The 21097-nt window shown below is 41.5% G+C and overlaps 1 protein-coding gene across 2 annotated transcripts in view; it reads left to right on the forward strand.

Annotated features, from left to right (window-relative positions):
• LOC117483512 (arf-GAP with coiled-coil, ANK repeat and PH domain-containing protein 3-like) overlaps positions 1-21097 on the forward strand; it is a 90482-nt gene continuing 69385 nt past the window's right edge. For both annotated transcript variants that reach the window (XM_034131871.1, XM_034131872.1), the window contains exon 1: positions 1-174. In XM_034131871.1, the coding sequence (XP_033987762.1) occupies positions 128-174 (47 nt within the window). In that variant the 5' untranslated portion in view covers positions 1-127. The remainder of the gene's footprint in view (positions 175-21097) is intronic.

Raw genomic sequence — 21097 nt, forward strand, 5'->3', positions numbered from 1 at the left:
TGCAGGAGCACTAACAGGCGGGAGGATCGCATCGCTGTATCGGATACTAAACATCTCTACTTTCCTCAACACCCGGGACATGAATCCCACATTTTAACCGTGTTAAAACCTCACCATCCAGCCCAAGATGACGGTGGATTTTGAAGAATGCATTAAGGATTCTCCCCGGTTTAGGTAAGAGCAAAACTCTGAATCCACGTTTTAACTGTTGGACGCAACCAGTGATTCCCATGCAAGACTGTGGTGCGATTTTCTAGTATTTCTTGGGGGTTTATTCACATTATTTATCCGAGACATTTCAAGCAAGTGCATTTTCTTTGTTTTGCATGCGTCTTCTCTCTTATGTTGCATTTTGGATTTAAAATCTCAGCGGGATTTGTATACATTGATCCAATAAATGGTGTCTGGATCACAATTTTGGAACAGTCAGAAGGATTTGTGAGTTATTTCTCAGCCTCCATGTCAGTCATTGCTTGCATGATGATGAGCAATGCTTGTCACATGGGGACAGCATGAAATCAGAGTCTGTTCAGTCTCACATTGTGTTGAGTTTTCTTTGCTTTTCCTCTTGTGCTGCGATAGCTTTTGTTGATCCCTGTGCATTTGACAGGATAGTGTCAAGTAGGTTATATCATTGCAGCCTACTTCAAAAAACATAGACCCAATCCAGCATAATTAAAGCTATGGATGGAGATGTCTCTCTGTATTGTTTTCTCCTTATAAAAGATCTCCTGACCAAAGGATGCAGTTCAAACTACTAGAGCTGCAAGTAATGATTTTTTTCTCCATTATTGATTAATCAGGTAATTATCTTGTCTATTAAATACAGTTTTAACCCTCCAAAATATCCTGTTTAATTGCACATAAAACAAGAAAAGTATATATGTAGAAGCTGAAACTAAGGTGACTCAAGGATTTGTGCCTATGAGATCACCTAAACGATAAATTGGCAATCACTTTCCTGTCATCGACTAATTAATTGATGTATCAGCTCTGGTTTAAACTAATCATTGGATCAGAGGAAACTGAAGGTTATCCCACACAGCCTGCACCAAAGCCCTGACCGCTGTGCAGCAAATGTTACATAAATAAGGCAGGAATTTTCTACACCCACATCTAAACCTGGTCCTCTGCTCCCACCGAGTCAAGAGGGGAGACCTCAGAGTCTGAAGAAGTGACTTTACTGAAGTATGAAGTGAGCAGGAACACCACAATGTAAACATATTCGCTTTATTTATATGAGAAAACCAGTAGAAAGTCCTTAGAGATGTGCCGCCCCTTATCACTTACAATGTCACTATGTTTTGTTAAGTATAGGAGGAGAAAACAAAGGAGTCCAATGGAGGTGTTTCAGGCGGGGAGTGCGCGGGATGTAACACAGGGATTTTAGCCTTTGCAGACCATTTACATACACTAAAACCTATATAACACACTACAGGAAAGGGAAAACCCCAAAAAGCATAATAGGGGTCCTTCAAGCTAGTTGAGCCAGAGCAAGTTTCAACTACTTTATAGAATAGGTAGTTTTATGTAGTAGTTGAGCCCCAAATAAAGGGTCATAAGGTTAGTCTGAGGGGTCATGAGATGATTAATGGGGAATGAAAGAAGAGAAAACAGTACTCTCATGTGACATTGGGTTTTGAGTTAACAAAGGAAACCAACAACTCATCTGAAACATGACAAGCAGCCTCATCTAGACAATGTTTTATAGTAAGGGGCTTACAATACATTCAACTATGCGTTTTATTTTATAACCTCATGTTATGTCTTTATCGTAAATCTGAAAAGTAACTACACCTGTCAAATGAAAACAGTGGAGTTCAACATGTGCGCCAGACATTTTGAGGAGAAGAAGTATGGCATAAAATAGAGTAAGTATACCCAAAAATGATACTCAAGTAGAACATTTGTGTGTGTGTGTGTGTGTGTGTGTGTGTGTGTGTGTGTGTGTGTGTGTGTGTGTGTGTGTGTGTGTGTGTGTGTGTGTGTGTGTGTGTGTGTGTGTGTGTGTGTGTGTGTGTGTGTGTGTGGTGTGTGTGTGTGTGTGTGTGTGTGTGTGTGTGTGTGTGTGGTGTGTGTGTGTTGTGTGTGTGTGTGTGTGTGTGTGTGTGTGTGTGTGTGTGTGTGTGTGTGGTGTGTGTGGTGTGTGTGTGTGTGTGTGTGTGTGTGTGTGTGTGTGTGTGTGTGTGTGTGTGTGTGTGTGTGTGTGTGTGTGTGTGTGTGTGTGTGTGTGTGTGTGTGTGTTTGTGTGTGTGTGTGTGTGTGTGTGTGTGTGTGTGTGTGTGTGTGTGTGTGTGTGTGTGGTGTGTGTGTGTGTGTGTGTGTGTGTGTGTGTGTGTGTGTGTGTGTGTGTGTGTGTGTGTGTGTGTGTGTGTGTGTGTGTGTGTTTTCCCAATCTCTGCTCCCAAATAAATCAAAGACTTCCAGACTGGGCAGCAGCACCTTAATGACGGCCATCTGGGCTGCAGAAAGGCCCATCTCAGGAAGTGCTAACCTTCTCCTGTGTTTCATATGCTAAGCAGCCAGGCTACAGGCTGCAGAATAACCCACCTCATTATTTAAAGCTCTGAGGCGCCTCACTGTTTCCTTTTTTCCCCCTGAATGGGTCGATAAAGTTATCTCTTATCACTCTGAAGCTGTGCATGTGGAATGAAACAACTGTACCCTTTCTCCCTGGCTTCAGAGATGCTTTTTATACGCTCCGTGTTCAGCTGTTCTGCACTTTATGTTTCTTTTATCTGCTGCCCAGGATGTTTAAATGACTAGAAGAGGCGCTGAAAGAGATTAAGTAAACGCATGTTCTTGCAGCCACTGAAGCCTGTAACTGTGTATTTTCATGGAGCATTCAAATGCTTTCCTTTGTGTGGCTAAAAGCAGCGCTGTGTTGCGTTATGTAACGTCCCTGGAGGTGGATGACTGGAAGGAAGCGGCAGGCCCAGATTACAGGAAAAATGTTGACTTTCTCTTTGACAATTGGCATGACACTCTGCTTCCCACACGTGTGAAATCATACATGAACTGATTTCCTGCACATTTTTGTACTATTATCTCTCACATGTTTCAGGCGTATCCATTCGTTGGCTCCAGTTTCAATCATTTAGCAGTTACTCTGACCAGGACAGAGCTAAAAAGTTGACAGTAAGGTTCTTCTTCTCTCCCTTTAACTCGGATGTTTAAGCACTTGATAAATAACCAGTCATGTTCAGATCTCTTGACCAAACTGTGTGTATTCTGTGTTTACTCTCTATGGATACTACGTCCCAGACAGATGTGAGATTGCAGGCACTGATGCGCTCCACATCTGTTTTTGAGAAAGTGGTCTGTGATGATTACACGGCCGCAGGAACTCAAGTGTTTGTGTTTGCTCCGGCTCAACAGTGGCAACACGCAACGTTTGAGCTGTTTTCTCCCCACTGACATGTTAATTTGAGGTCGCACTCACACACTGCTGCAGGATAATGTTGAGGCATAGCAATTAGGGATATGCGCGATAAGTGGACTAGTTGTATAAATGTTGCTTCCCTCGCTGGGCAGTTCTAGAAATAGTAATTTGGCTAAACATAATGTACACATTTTTGTTTCATATTGACATTTTCTCCGTTGTTTCTGTGGAGATCTGAGCTAAACAGCCGCTCCTGACTCACTACCACCCACCAAGTTCTCCCAGCCTGCCTCCACCTTGTCTTTCTGAAATAAAGCAGCTGAGTTTAGTAGCCTAGTTCTCTCCTGATCGCCTGCATTACTGAAACTAGCTACCTTGCTAGCCAACTGGCTAACACTTATGCTACAGCTAGCGATCTAGGCCTTCTAGTGGTGCATTTCCACTACAGCGCGGTTTAAGCGTGCCGTGCCCGGCCCGTTTTTGGTTGCGTTTCCACCATGCGTAGTTCCGGCTAGTGGGTACTTTTTCACAGTTTTTCTGGCTCTCCAAAATCGAGGTTCTTTCCGGGCCAACAACCGGGCTGAGTATGCTAAACTAGTGAGAGAATCGCTAGCAACTACAACAAAATGAACATATTTGACCGTGATTAAATTGTAATACACGTTTCAAAATGATGCCGAAGTAACAACATACTGATACCGGTTAGTAAAAACCATGAATTAATGCTTTGACAAGTCTGCAGACAGACGGCAGGCGAAAAACCTTTTAAAATGCGTGTTTTCTGAATGGAGACCGGCTAAGCTAACGCAGTATATGCTCCGACCGTCCACACTCACAACAACGGCCTATACAGACATAAATAAACCAGCGACTGTTAGGGATGTCCCGATCACCTTTTTTTGCTCCCGATCCGATTCCGATCATTTGATTTTGACAATCTGCCGATACCGATTTTTCCCGATCCGATCTTTATGCAATGCATTAAGAGAAAAAAAAGGAAAAAAGCATTCAAGTTGTCCCTTAAACCCCACGTTCTCCACCACAGATAACGGCTGGTCATCCAACGCGATGAATTCAGCTATCTTGGCTGTTATTTTTTTGGCCTTTTCACTGTTCTGGGGCAGTTTCTCTTTCCTTTTAAAAGTCTCTGAAAGTGTTGGTTGTTTCAGTGCCGTTACCCGAGTGGCCGCTGTGTACTCGTCGTGTTGTTGTTGGTGTTTGTTTCTCAGGTGGCGTATTAGATTGGTCGTGTTGAACGTAGCTCTGTTCTTTCCACCACGCGGAACCTCCGCCTTGCAAACATTGCATCTGGCTGTTACACTGCCTTCGCTTTCAATTTTATAATACTTCCAAACTCCTGACATTTCCTCTGTCCAGACTCACCAGCTGAACGTAGCCTCTTGTTAGCTTACTGCTACTATTAGACACTGCGCCCACTCTGTTGCCAGATTTGAGAGAAATAAGCAACCAGGTCTATGAAAACAAGCCCAAAAGAAGCAACACATACATGATGTTGTGTAATTTTAAACCAAAACTAAGGCCTCAGGATGACTTTAAGACGTGAACATGGTCATTTTTGTTTTGTAACATTAAATAAAATAAATAAAATAATAAAAATATTTTATTAAAAAAAAAAAAAATTCCCGATCCCCGATTTTTTTCTCCCGATTCCGATCTTTTGAAAATCACGTGATCGGCTCCGATCACGTGATCGGATCGGGACATCTCTAGCGACTGTATTCGCCATGACACAGACAGTCTGTGGTTTGTACTTGTTTAACTTTTCTCTAGTTTCTGAACAGATATGAGGAGCTGTGAGCTTGAGTGCTAACGGTTGATGTTGGTTTTGTATTTCACATTGAAGATGATGTCACGGCTCCGCCTACACTGTGTTACTATAGTTACTGCCCCAGCTACTAAACTGTAATGGAAACGCAGCATAAAGTGAGCCTGGCTACCAAGGCTTAACTATACCGTACTAAGCCGTGTGAGGCCCTGCAGTGGAAATGCGCATCAAGTCAAGTCAACTTCTATTATGCTTTTTGGGGTTTACACTGTAGTGTGTTGAACATTGGACTCCTTTAGTCTACTTCATTAAAAAAGTGACATCACTAAGTAAAGCGTGCGCTTCTATTGGCTAGCGCTCCAACACATTGTACGTGATCGTGGGACATCCGGGTTGACCAATCACAACAGAGCTAATCCATCAGAGCAGACTGGGCTCTGGTTTCAGACAGAGGGTGAAAAGAGGTGCTGCAGCACAGGCAGTATGAGAAAAATAAAGAGCTTTTTGAACATTAAAGCATGGAAACATGTCACAGTAGAGAAACACAATACTAATATGAACCTGGAAATTTGCAGAATGGGAGAAAGAGTCGATTTTCAGACATCTTTTAAAGACTTTTTAAGGTAAGAAAAAACATTTTTAACCAAACATTATACCATATAACGTGCTTGGAGGCTTAGGAAATAGTATTACAGTATCAGCAAAATGTACTTAAAATATCATAAGCACTTATCATACACACTCTTTAAAGTTAGGACTTTTATTACTTAATTTTCAAATTGTCTCTGCTAATTCAGGCATCAAAAAGCAATTTTGGGCTTTAGGATGAGGATGTTTTATGACTACGGATCCTGAACCACTATGAATGCTTCTTCTGTTGATGCTTAACTTGAGGGGATATTTCATTACCGCCCTTTTTTGCTTTTTGGCGGGGTATTCAGCATCTCTGCCGGTCCCTTCAGGCGTCCACACAGTCCTCCAGCAGAATATAACTATTGTCCAGAGAGCTTCTGCTGCTTCCGCTGAGAGACAGACTCTTTTCTCTGGCTCTGAAAAGGCCCGGGGCGTCCATGATCCTTCCCTCTCCCTGTGAACAGCTGGGGGGGGAGGACCGAGGTTTGTCATTAAGTCACGGAGCAGAGTCTGGGAATCCAAGTTCAATGACCTGTCGGCAGCGTTTGTGAGAGAGTGACGGGATGGATGGATGGATTCATGACACAAAGTCAGATGACAGGGTGAGGGAGGGGGTGTATGTCAAATTCCACGAGCTGTGAAGGAATGCAAAGTATCTTAGGGTCATTTCTAGCTCTGTGAGAGATTAATTAAATATGCCTGATTAGTCGGAATAGAAGACACTAATAATACTTTTTATTTATAGTCGATTAATTGAATGTAAAGCATAAATGAATGCAAAGGATAACTACGTTAAGGTTGGATGATGTATAGTAAAACAAAATGGGTTAGTTGAGCTTTATTACAGTACAAGTTTAGAGACAACAAAATGCAGATATTCTGATATTGGTATAGTCCATAGTAAAATGGATGTATGAAATGGTGAAATTGATATTAAATGCACGGGAGCTGAATCCATTTTTAATCACAAAAAAGTCCTTATGAATTCGCTTTTTTTTTTAAACACGTAAACAACACAATTCATCAATTGGTTAAGGAAACAATTGGCATGTTAATTAATCTATATGAAATAAGTCTTAAGTTGCATTTGCAGCTCCAAAAATGGATGATTCCACAAAATGTAAATAGATGATAACACTAGGTCTGCAACAAAATGTTATTGGTAAACCATTTGTTTTAAAAAACAAAAGACAGAAAAGATAACTTCAATATCTTTCATTGTACGACAGACCTTCCAATACCCCAAATATTCAGTTTATCACCACATCAGCCAAACAAATGCAGCTTGAATGAGATCATTTAAGTACGTTATTTGCTAGTTATTCTTACATTAAAATACTTTTGTAAGTAACAACATTTTAAACACGAAGACTGTATTTTAGTTTTGTCATAATTGCTATTTTTTATTGCGTTAAACAACGAGTTTCCATGTTCAGTATGAAAATGTAAAAAACAAAAGCTCTGATTGCTGTTTTTACCCAATTTAATTTCATCCCACTGCTTGTAAGTTGAGTTCATTTCTGCATCCTGTGCATCCTTGAGTGACCTGGAAAGTAATTTGCCTCTATATTAGTTTAAATATATATTCAAGATGCATTTCCGCCTGGTTCTCTCTCTGTGGGAAAAGGAAATTAATTTATAGAAGGATTACATTGGCTTCATGGCTTCATATTTAATACATGTTACCGAGAGGAAGGCCCAGATTTCATATCGGAGTCTGTTGCTGTTCATAAATAAGAATCTACACACAACAACGAGGCATGTTGAATTCATAATGGCACCACAACATCCAAAGTGGTGCAGGTAAATCTGGAGTTCAATTTTAAAGATCCGGGTTCATCTCAGTTCAGGAGAGACTTTTGGGAGGTTGGGAGAAAGGCTGCAGGAGAAAACAATTTCATCTGTTGTCAACAAACGCATCACCAAAGAATGTTTTATTTGCTAGTTTAAAGAGAGTCATTACATAGAAAACCGCCCTTTTTGATCTTGTTATTGGTGCCTTTTGTGTTCAGTTCAATGTTCAATTAAAGGATGCTGGAAACAAACTACTTCAACAAGCTAGTAATCGCAATATTCAACATCTTCAGCATCTTCTGATTTATTTCAGACTGACCTCCTTCCATCTTGAATTTGTGTCAGTGGGCCTCTTTTCTTCAATACAAATGTAATATTCTTTGTTTTAATATATTGCTTTTTTGTGGTGTATATGCCTGTTTATAAAATACATGATTGTATCCACATCATCCTTTATGGAGCTGACACATTTCCATCCAGTTTCTTTCTCCAACCAAGTCCTCCTTTTCTTCGGTTTGTTGCTCATGTTCAGCTCATACTTGCCAACCCTCCCGATTTTCGCGGGAGTCTCCTGATTTCACTGCCCTCTCCCGGTTTCCTCCCGGGGTCATATTTCTCCCGCATTTCTCCCGATTTCTGACAAAATCAGATTTACTCACGACTGTTTCCACTCGGACTTTAATACAGCTACACCATTGTTTGGTTTCCATGGTAGCGCATCTCTTTAGTAGCGCGCGCAACTGAAAATCTGAGAGGGTGTTCAGCATGGTGAGGAAGATAGTCACAGAACAAGAATGGACAACTCTGCTCACTCCTTTCCTGTAAAATACAGGTCCAGCCCACACACATGCTCCATCAAGGATGGTGCTACAGGCAGCAAGGCATTGCACTTACAACTACAAGCATGTGTAGATGTTCTTTTCATCTTTAAAAGTCAGTTTCCCCGCTGCGAGGCTCTGGCGCTAACAGTTCTAACAGCCCCGGCGCGGTGGTTTTTAATTTCTCCCGATTTCTGAGGTCTCAAGGTTGGCAAGTATGGTTCAGGTTGTGGTGGACGACTAGCTGTGCCTGCTTTAGTTACTTTATAAACACAACCCGAATGATTTTAAGTTCTGGTTTTCTGTGCATGCAGGATGTATCATTATAGCGATATTCAACAGTGTTATCGCGTATTCCCCTCACATGGAGCGGCTCTAGCTGGAGGTCGTTTCTCTGGTTTCTGGAAGATCTGCTTCTCCAGCTGCATGGAGCTGGAAGGGATTTATTCTGCGAGGTGTTGTTGCTTCTGCTCTATTTCAGACTGACCTCCTTCCATCTTGAATGTGTGTCAGTGGTCCTTCTGTTCAGCCGGCGGTGATCCTCACAACCAGGCTGTGACTTCGGCCAGTTATGGGTGAGGGGACGCAGCCATATTATAATAAAGCAACAATTTGCAGACATCTAGCTGGTCTCCTTTTGCATCCATCTTCTCATGCAGCTGATATTTTAATCATTTATAGACAAGATTGTTCAGTTTTATATCTGGCTGCACAATTTGTCCGGTGCTTTGCTCAAGGGCACCACGGCAGGGCAGGAGGTGAACTGGGACCTCTCCAAGTAGCAGTCCACACTCCATATTTTAGGTCTGGTCGGGGACTTGAACCGGCAACCCTACAGCTCCCAGTCCAAGCCCCTACTGACTGAGCCACTGCCGGACATCTGTTCCAGACAAATATGGGTTTAATAAGTCTGTTCTGTTTGTAGGCCGGGATATCTCCACAATAGTTCATTCATAAATGTTATTTTCACACATATTTAACCTTTTTTCAAATGTTGTTCTTCCTGCAATCTGAACATCGTATTCGTCCATTTTGCGATTTGTATATCATTTATTATTGTGGAGACCTAATATTTACACCCTAGAAAAATGTGACCATTGGTTACTTCCAAAAATGGTGGCAACAAAGTGACACGTTATACAGTATAATTGAGTCTTAAGAACAAACAACTTGATTAAAAGATATTGAATAAATCGACTAAATAAAAAAATAATGACATGTTAATGAAATCAACAGTTAAAATGGGTTGGACTTTCAAAATATCTGCTGTAGTTTGATTTATAATTCTCTAGTTGAAATGGATTAACATCTACTAAATATCTGTGGGAAATTGCTTAATATTTCCTGAATATCTGAATGAAATGTACTTGAATTTATTGAATATTACTGAACGTTATTTAGATTTACTGAATATCTAGCTACAAATATTTTCGCTTAAGCCTACTTCCTGTTTCGACCTATTGAACTCTCCTACCTTCACCCCCACCCTTTAGTGTTTGTTCTGCTATTTTAATCTTCACCCATGTGCTTGATTTAATGAGCGAGAGCGGCTCAGTGGGCATTTCTACCCCTTCTATCTCGTTTGAGGCCGTCAGTGAGCTCTGTGCCCCGAGCTAACGCCTGCAGGTAATGAAAGTGACGGGGATTACATCCGCGGTGTGGAGTTTGACAGTCATGCGGCGCGTCTTTTAATCGGGGATTGGCCCACATTCTCCCGCTCAATCCCTTTGGAAACGGCAAGGTGTCGCACCTGGAGGTTTAACGTCCAGGTTTGATACCGATGTGACGGACTGCAAACAGATCCAATGATGCACACGGCATCTTCATCACGGCGCTGTTGCCCTCCCACTGAGAAGGCACAGCACCATTAGTTGGAAAGCCTTTAATCTTTTTATTTTAAATGAGACCAGATGAAGGGCTTTTGCCAGTTGAAGCCTCGAAGCTCACCAGGCTCCAAGCATGTACTGTACTGTGGAGAGCAGCTGCACATATATTATTAGTGTTTGAAGGATATATATTACTACTTAGTTTATTAATACACCACGCTAAAGCTAATGCAGTCTACTGCAACAGTGCTGCAATAAACCCCCCCTTTTAACTGCTGTTGATTCAACTTCATGATTATTTTAGGGGATGTTGCTTAAGGCGCTGTTGAACTGTATCGCATTTTACACAGAGCTGTTTTCAGACTATCCTCATTGGTAAAAATGGGGTGGACAAAACACTGTTGGAGGAGCCTGTGACCTAAGATGTTCATAACTACACTGTCGATGTACTTATGACTAATAAAAGCCTTGAACCTTGAATAGAAACAGCTAGGGCTGCTCGATTTGGAAAAAACAACTAATTGCGATTATTTTTGGCTGATATTACAATGGTGATTAGACTCAAGATGTCGGATGGTTTTGATCACTTTTTGCATAATTATTCTCCGGTTCTGTTGTGATTAGTCAATTGTCCCGCCCCTTAGCCTATCACGTACAATGTGTTAGTCAATAGAAGTGTTACAGAGTGATGTCACTATGTTAGTAGACCATTTACATGCACAAAAACGTATTTAAGACACTACAGGAAAGGGAACAACCCCCAAAGGCATAAAAGGGCCTCTTCAAGACGACCTGTACCAAAGAAAGTCCATAGAATATGATCTCTAGGCCAGGATATCTATACATCACCATATTCCTTACCTCAGAATTAACATTTACACACTTTTTCCTGGTAATTTCATGCGATTTGAATATTGCATTAGCCCATATTTATTGTTTATTAGATGTTCAATACATTTAGATGAACTGTGCAGCCTCAGAGACGGCAATGCAGAACGTTATAACCTTCACCAAGGTGAGACTTTCTGCAAGACATGACTTGTATCAGACTGTAGTACTTTTAGCCAGATATACCTGATACACTATAGTGCAATGTGCAACAGACGGCATTTGTACATGTGGTGCAGATAATATACTGTATGTTTTCCATGTTGAGCAGTACATCTGGCAGTTCTAGGACCCTCCATCAAAGTGAATTTGATCCCCTCCAGATTGTTATATTTGGAAATCAAATGTGTAAAGCTGTTCCAAGCAACCACATATGAAGGCTGAGTGAAAAGCTGGCACACATTGCTGACAGTTTCTCCTGGAAAACACTCATATTTGTGCACATGCAGAAAGTAGAGCCCCCCCCGACCTACATTACTCCATTGTTAACTCCCTAAATAATACACATTCAGTAGTTTACTCTAAATTGTTGTTATCAAAAATACATATATCTTCGGTTAAAGACCTAGCAGAACACGAGGTCCCTGAACATTTGTATTAATGCATGGTTTTGTATTGTGCCTTTTTATTCTATATCCAGGAAGTTAATAGATGATTTGTGTAAATGCAGATTATTTCCTGGTGAATTGCTTTGGGGTGCAGAGATGATGTCACCCCTGAGTCTTTTGTGCTGAAGGAGGAGAGGGGATCGCCACATGAGCCCTGGCTGTCCCTCTCATTTAATTTTTGTGAATAGCAAGACGTTTCACACACTGCACACACAAAGAGCTTTATAAAGCATGGAGCCGCATGCTGAACGCTGCTAATCTGCTTCTGTCGGACATCCTGAGAGCTGACAAAGACCTCAATCCGTCAGCGTGCAACCGGCATGTGTGTGAACAGTTTATTAAGTGGGATAAAAATCTCATAGCCAGACTTAGCTCAATTGCTTTCGTCTGTTTTTTCCAAATAAGCCATCCGGTGTTGCCACAGGTTGCAGACATTGAATCAGCACTATGGCAACATCCTGAGCCCCTGAAATGATGAACGTGTTGTACTGAATTTGCATTAGTATTCCTATCACAAACCACATTGAATGAGCCCAGCAATGACTAATGCGAGGCAGGGGAGTCCGAAAACAAGAGCCAGTCTCACACACACACTGGAAACACACAGAGCAGATTTTTAACGCTGATAATTCAAGCCTTTTGGTCTTGGTTCACATCGCGGGGCGAACAAAATCGCTCACTACTCGGCATTTGTTTTCCCTAGCAGATTGGATTATGGTAATGGAGAGGGAACATCTGATCTCAATTCTGCACGGCCGTGGATATCCGATGTCTGTTGCTGTTTGGAGAAAAAAAATCCACTTTTCCACGTTAATATGTAAGAGAAGGACTGCCAGTTTGCCCCAGAGACAAACCTGATCATATGTTTTGTCACGGCAGAGAACATCTTGAAACATGAGAAAAATGTTGGAAATGTGTGTTTCAGAGCAACAACAGGTGGTAGGAATCAATCACATTAGGATTAGTATCATCTGTGCTCTTTCAACCTTTTCTGACCCCTAACGTAGGGAGCAGAGTTGGGTGTAACGCGTTACTGTAATAATATTACTTTTGTCGGTAACGGAGTAGTGTAACGTGTTACCTTTATAATTCAGTAATCACACTACAGTTACTAACATTGCCCCGACACACGTTACTTCGTTACTTTTATAAAATCAGTCATAATCACACTGACAGACAAGAGGGGTTTCCGCCGCAGGTTTATATGTACGTAATCTGCGCGACTTGCGCGTCCACATCTCCACGTGCAGTGCTGCATAAACATGGCTGAGTCAGCGATAACTTTCGAGGGGTGGAGGTATGCCCATTATTTTGAGTTCGTCCGAAGAATAGACAGGAATTCAGAAGCTGTTGCAAACACCACGTCAAACCTCAACAAACACCTGCAAAGAACACATGCTAAGGTGAAGCTAATAGCTAAGGACCCCCGAACCCAGAGTGAGGATGTTGTGAGTCGCCGCCGACCCCTGAAGCAGCACAAATTAGAATTTGGAGGACCGGTAACCAAAGCAGAGATGGACAGGCTTGTAGCATCCTTCATAGTAGAGGTAATGTTGCCCATTTGCACAGTGGAATCACCATCGCATCGTTCAGAGATATACTGCGCAAAATACAGATAGCAGGAGACAGAGGACAGCCATGGTCAGAGCTATCTGAATCAGTCTTATGCGACAATGGAAACTGAACTAAAGAGAACATTTGAAACTTTAGCAGTCTGCGTGATCTGCCTGTAGGGAGGGGCGGGCCGGCCCTGCGAGTAAAGTAACGAGTAAAGTAACGAGTAAAGTAACGAGTAAAGTAACGAGTTACTTTATGTAGAGAGTAACGAAGTAGTGTAATATATTACTTTTTTTTTTAAAGTAATATGTAATATATTACTTTTTTTTTAGTAACGACCCCATCTCTGGTAGGGAGTTAATCTTCAGCTGCAACCTGAGTGCACAGAGGGCATCCGGTTATTAAATGCGCGATAATTCTGAGTTGATATTAATAGTCTGACTAATGTTCCTGGTGGGTTATCCATACTGTTAGGTAGAGCTGTACTGCAGTAAAGGCCAGTTTTCCCATGTTGTTATGCTAGGCTAAGCTAACCGTTTTCTTGCTGTAACGTGGCAGAATGCAAAGGGAATTTCAGAAGTGGTGCAGTGATGATTTATTGTAATAGGCCTACCCGGAAGTAAGCATTGCAAAAGACTCCCTCGACAAAAAGCATTGGAATTTTCCTGTTGCATTTTGGAAAATTCCAGAAAATAAGATCTTTGAAAAACACACATTTATAACACTCCACACATTTTGTTCACCAATCGGCAGAAGTAAAAAGCTAATGCTACGCTATAAAGTAACTACATCACGGTTACATGGCTGCGCATCACCACCGCTAAGCTAAAGGTGGCTAATGTTCCGCGTGATGACATTTAGTCACTTGTTAGCAGCCAATGTTTTTCGGACAGAAGCTTCGGACATTCACCACCTGCGTATTTACTGATGTATTTTATGTTGTACAACATAACGTGGACATCTCTTAGGCTTGTGTTAACCACAGATCTGTGTCGTTTCTGCATCACTATTGCACAGAAAGTAAATGGAAAGACTCAATAAGGAGCACATTTCCTTACGTGTCTGCTACGAATCATGAATGTAAGGAAAGGAAAAAGGAGAGAGTTGAGAGGAAATAACAGAAACAACCAGGGTTTTTTTTCTCATTCAAAGGCTGAGCTCAACACAAACAGCTAACAGCCTATATGTCTCCACATTAAGTACATTTGCTGCATCTAAACCAACTGCTGAAGCCCATTTAGCCTAACACACAGTCTCATCTAATGCTGTAAAAAAGGCCAATAAGCTCCTTTCCAGAAAACTGTTGCTTTAAGAGGCTGCATTGTTTGAAATGTGTCCTTGTTAACGAGAGCATGACCAAGAAACATTTCACAGACGCTCAAGCTTCTAAAATCTGATTTATCACAATCAGATGTTCTTGTTAGCGGTGCACAGTGTTTGGCCTGGACTGTATTTCACTGACCGCTTGACATTCGAGATAGAGGACTAATTGGAAAATACGCAATTTCCTCAGCGACTCTCGGCCTCTCTATCTCTCAGCTGTGTTTTTACGACTTCGCTGGAGGAGATTTGCCCTCCAGTGTCTCTCAGTGTGACAGCGACTGTGTGTCTGTGCGTCATTTGTCAGCAGATCCACAGACACAATGACCTATACTTGCTCTTACCACCACACTCTTGAAAAATAGCCTGACACAAGTGGAAAAAAGAGAGTTATGACTTACGGATTTCACTGTTTAATGTCATGTCTCTATGAAATTTCTCCCCTGATGATGAGTCTGCTAGGAGGTGGGGGGGATTGGTTGGGTAGTTTCCAGGTGTATCAACATCAGCTGCATGTTTATCACCCCATGGATCAGGAAATGGGAGAAAAGATTTCAACCACACAGCTGTGCGTTTGTCGTCATCTGGGGAATAAAGAAATGACTCTGTGTCCCTGTACAAATATTGGAAATGAAGATGAGATAAAGGGAGGAATCCATGCTCTCCACATGCTCTCATAGCTACGTTTTTGAAATGCTGAATCACACGTGGACAAGCATCTGCTTTTCATTTGTTCCATCCCTCTCACTCACTCGCTGCCTCATACTCTCCCTTCTTTCTCTCCCCCTTTTCCGTCCTCCCTTCCCCTGTGTGCGGGGGCAGACTTCTGGTCGGGGCTGGGCCAGAACCGGGTCTAAGGCACAGGGCAGGAAATGCGTCAGTCCACCTCGAAAAAAATGAAAAGCAGGTTCAGAGGAAAGGGGAAAACCCAGAGGAGGTGATGTGTGCTGCTGACTGTGTTCTGACACCCTGAGTCACGACATTCATCTCTAAAAACTACTTCAAGCGTCAATAAAACGTAAAAGGACGACACAATGCGGCACAAAAGAGGATTATTTAGTTGGATATTTCTGTATTAAAAAGTTGTATAAGTGAAAAAAAATGTATTGACAGAAAATGTTGCTATAAAACAATTTTGTTAAATCAAATCAAACTGGTTACATTTCAAGCAGTAATTGGTAGTTATAAAATGTGAGGATATGCTACTTTTTCTCAGTTTTAAATAGATTTTTATCTTAATATCTTTGGATTCAGGGTTTTGATTTGAAGACGTCGTCTCTGGCACAGTTTTCTCTGGATAAAATCGTGACAGACATGTTGTTTATTAATTTAATGATTAACTGAAAAGTTGATTTATTGTTAGGAAAATAATGGTTAGTCTCCCCAGATGTGAGCCATATTCGTTGGACCTTGTAAGCATTAACTAAACATACACATCAGCCTGAATTCCTCATTTTTTGTTTAGCTTTCTCACTGTTTCTTTGTTGTGTTTGTCCCTGGATAGTGTGGTTTTGGGGCGAAAGATACCAATGAGCCGTGACTGGATTCAATTTTTCTGTATAATTCCTCTCTTTTCTTTTCTCACTGAGTCTGGCAGAACTGCTGAGCTGTTACTCTCCAGAGAGTCATTTTCACTGCCATGTTTCCGCATTGTTAACTGAGGTTCAGGCAGCTATCCCAAGCTTCACTTCTCCTCCATTGTGTTTTGCCCATGAAGTGTTCCTGGGTTTGTATTTCTCTCACGCAGTTCGAGAAAAAAGTAGCAAGAAATTGGCCCGGATCGTCTTCGTAACTTCATTTCCAGTCCCATTACAGGTGAAGCAATAACAATTTTGATGTCCCATAGTTTCCAGTATCCTCTGCTTCCTCACTGATAGTGTCAGGGTTAGCTTGTTTAGCTTTCAGGTCCAAAGAGGGATGGGGAGGGGTTGCAGGTCACAGAAGCCAAAGGGTGTCGTCAGCGGTGTGTTTCTGACCTCAGACCAGAGGAAACACCTGGGGGAAACCGAGCAGGAAGTAACATCTCTCCTGTTGTCTTTGACTGTCACTGAGTTAGCTGATTTGACCCTATGACGTTGGCATGATGTCCGAATAAGCACCATCTCCACATGCTTACATCAACCGTAAATCTGTAGCGTTTCCAAACATAATCATAATCAGGCTTGGGGAGTGACATACATATATATACATATCTACAGAAGAAAGGACATCAACCACAAACAATACTCAATATAAAATGTTATAGTTAAGTTAAACTGTTCTACAAAAGACCAATATACTACAGCACTTCATGTGGAAGCAGCTTGAGCTGTTGTATTTTCTTGCTAGCCATCTCTGGAGCTTTCAGACAGGAAAGCGCTGAATGCTTCACACGTCTGGTATGTCTTTCTAGTGCAAGCCAAGCTGCATGTTTAGCCCACAAAAATGCCGGGAAGACTCCCAGCTCAGCCCCACCACATCACGCCTGTGTTTGTAGGGATTTTTACAGAGGGAATTTAGCTATTTCACTAAAATGTCAGGATGTTACACTGGATTAGTTTATTGGGATGAGAGTTTTGTTCTATTTGCTGGTTTCTTTCTGGGTATTCTGCCAAGAAAAAGGCAGCGAGGAGCTTCACGTCTGTAGGCTTTATTGTCTTCCTCCCGTCAATGAAATACATTGTCCAGGCCGGTTCTCACAGCCCAGGCCTCCTCTGGATCGTCCCTGTGTGTGTTCCCTCTTACAGCCCAAATATCTTCTTTGACATTTCTGCGTGTTGCAGTCATGTCGGACCACCCTGGGTTAATATAAACCTGCGCCGCCAGCCGAGACCTCTCATATCCTGACCTTTCTCCGGCCTTTTTCTCCCGTTTACCCCCACCGATAAACAGCATCCCGACTCTTACAATACTATTGTGTATCCAACACATCCTCTAGCATCCAGAGTAATAATAAACACAAGATTTGAGACTATCCATTCAAGTCTGTTTCCCTTGAGCACAGGAAGCTCCAAAGTAACACTCATCCAATTATTGGCCGAGGATTGGTGTTAACGCTAGGGTTGGGAACCGAAACTCTGTTCCAGATGAGAACCGATAAGAAAATGCCGGGTACCGGGTACCCATACAAAATACACAATTTTGGTTCTGCTTAACGGTTCCTAAACGCGGTAGACCCTGTATTCCACTGCGCCGCGGTGACCGGTGGAATACAGGGTAAGGGCGGACTGGCCATCTGTTTGTTCTGGAGAATCACACAGATGCGTCCCGCTGACGACCGGCACCGCCCTTAATTTTTTTAAACGGCATCATGTAAGTCCACAGTTGCCCCGCAGAGAGGCTCCCCCCGCCCTCCCGTAGACAGTTCACGAGCTCAGTCACTTCATAACACCAAAGATGGATCGCGGTAAACGCTCTAAAGTGAGGCTCCACTACACTAAAAAATAAAAAGACAAGGCACAGTGTAGCTTGCCACAGGCATAGCTCAGTTAAAATAAAGCACAGCTATTGTGCAATACATTTGTATTGCATGTATATTTTTTATTTGTAAAAATGTCAGTTAAAGCTTAAAAGAATAAAGATATTTTTGTTATCTAAACATTTGACCTCTTTCTTTTACAATTTTGGAATCGAAACGGGGAATCCATAAGAACCGGAATCGATAAGCAGAACCGGAATCGGAATCGGAATCGGAATCGATAAATTTCAAACAATACCCATCCCTAGTTAACGCCGTTATTGTTGTGCTGAAAGGGTTAATCTATGTCACATTTCCTCTACATGACCATCTTTGTAGGCTCTCTGACTGAAGTGCCATTTCCCCATGGGCTGTGGTGGCCTAATTGTGCAGCGCCCCCCAACTCTTCCACTATAGCTAATGGGGGATGGATGGAGTTGGCATTGCATTATGCATGGCGACTACACCCAGCTGGTTTGTCAAAAAGCCCAACTGCGGCCGATATTAAAGACCTTCTCCCTGCTGTTTGCCAGATTTAACAATCGTGCAGTGATCAGACTTTTTAACCTGGGGTCATCTCAGTTTGGATTGATTCAAAGCTCCAATTGCAAATAAGAAATGATATGGCACTTCAACCAAAGATCTTATTTGCTTTTGAAAGACCCATAGGAGTTTAGGGTTAGTTGAATTGGTAATGATGTTCTTAGCCCGGCTAGAATCCAAGTTAAGTAGGGTTAGTTATCTCGGTAACTATTGGATGCAAGGACTTTCTTGTCCTCCAATCAATGAATCCCACCTGATTTTTCATCTCGTGCCTGGCACTCTGGATTTGACTATATTGTTTTATGATAAAATGTCTCAACAACAACCATGTAAAATACCGTGAAATAGTCCCCAGAGGATGAATCGAAATAACTTTGGTGATATGGCGCCTTCAGGAAATGTAACATTATCACCAAAACCAAATGTGACCTTTTATTATTGTTTTACGCCACCATCAATAAATATGTTAATTTGGCAAAGATATACAAATTAAAAAAAGGCCACCAACATCTCAAATTTGAGAAGCTTTAAGCTGAAATATCCTGCAGAATATTGAATTTGGATGTGATATTTGGTCATGTCAGGTGACAGACTGTTGCATCACACCTGCAGTGCTCTGAGTTCACACGGATGTTTTAGGAGTAAGAGTGAAAGCAGGGATTGTGGTTTCCTCCTGTGTTGATATCAAAGAGGGAGTGGTTGTTTATGGGATTTCCAGAATGACTTCACCGCTGACCCCACAACAACTCAAGGTCGCCGCTGGCCAAATTCCCATTCATTTTTCTTTTTTTCCCCGGCTGCATTCCAGTTCAGCTTCCAAGAACTGAGCTGACAGCAGGAAGTTCAGGAGTAGAGAAGCACATGCTGCCAATTCACTGTAAATACTTTAGGCTGAAATTGACAGTTGCATTTATAGAAACGTCTGTCCTGTCCGTGTTTATTGTCTTTTATACACAGTTTATGTAGCTCTTTGTCTGGACTGATTGTCATCACTTGTCATCTCTACAGTCTCCTGGATCCATGGTTGTTTGGTTCATCACAGAATAAGGATATATAAATAACTAATAGCGATTCAACCACAAAATCCAGAGAGGCTTTTAGGACATAGACGGTCTGATGAAAACTCAAGGAAGCAACCACATTCATTATTTTATCCTTCAAGACACAATTTAATTAGGTTTTAGTGCATGTAAATGGTCTGCAAAGGCTAAAATCCCTATGTTTCAAACATTCCTTGTTTGGTACAGATCTTCTTAAAAAATCATGTCATGATCATTTTAATATGTCTTTCAGTGCAAATAGAGTTTCAAAAATGATCATTCCCCTAATATTTCAAACATATCGCACTTGCTCTATCAGTCAAATAAACCAAATTAGTATTTTTTTCCACAATTGTGCAACCTATAATCTTCAGTTTATTGTCAGTCATACTTATTAACATGACACCTGACAGAGACGAGATGTCATGAAATGTGTCAATGTCTCTCTATGTCTAAATGTTGTGATACCCAGGATGTACCACCAATCAAATGCGCTCTAAAAGCTGCGTGTTATAAAGGAAAAAGAGAAACATCAGCAGCCAGTTAAGTGAGGGATATGTTGCTTTTCAGACACTTTCATACGACTGTCTTCGGTATTGAAATCCATCCAGCAGCTTGACTACACAGTGAAAGGCGATATTGTGCAGAAGACGTCTGTTCCACAGCTGACCTGTAGTTAAAGCTTTGAAATATTAGTGGAAAGGCTGACACAGGAAAAGAAAACGCTCACAGATCCAGGACGGAAACGTTCTTCCACATTACGGGCATCAAGGCTTTTAATTGTAGACTTCAAGCATGTGCAAAGCAGAAATAATTCCACTTTAACTTTCAAGCTTATAACTCCGACTTCACTCGGGTCGCGTACCCTTAAACCAGGCTGTCTGAGTCGAAGCTAAAATTAGATAATCCAGATGTTTTGCCATTTGTCTGCTGCGCAAAATCCCTGAGCCAGACAGAGTTATAAATGGAAATAACATCACTTTCCTTATTTTAGACATCAAAAAAACTTCTTTGGACGACTTCAATGAGCATCAGTGTTTGTCATGATGGCATATTCTGTGCTTTAAATAGCATTTTAAATCACATGTGGATGTCTTGTCAGTGGTTGAGGAAGTATTTAGACGTATTAAATTAAAGTACTAATACCCCACTGTAAATGCTCCTTTACGTAAATGTCCTGCAGTGCTAATGGTGTTTAACTACATGTTTTTAAGTATGAAATATTAAATGTACAAGTGCTCTGTGTAGAAAAATGTCCCCTCTGGCTGTTATAAAATTATTGATTACATCAAAAGGTCATTATTGCATTAATGTCAAAGCAGGATTTGACTGCTATAGTTGGTTGAAGTTAGTTTTTAACTATCCATTTTTGATTTAAACTGCAACTAGTTATTATTTTCAATTATGTTAAGGGAGAAATTTACTTTAAATAGGGTCCCAAAGTGTTTGTTTTGTCAAACCTTTAT

Source organism: Trematomus bernacchii, unplaced genomic scaffold, assembly GCF_902827165.1.
Source record: "Trematomus bernacchii unplaced genomic scaffold, fTreBer1.1, whole genome shotgun sequence".
Classification (NCBI taxonomy): domain Eukaryota; kingdom Metazoa; phylum Chordata; class Actinopteri; order Perciformes; family Nototheniidae; genus Trematomus; species Trematomus bernacchii.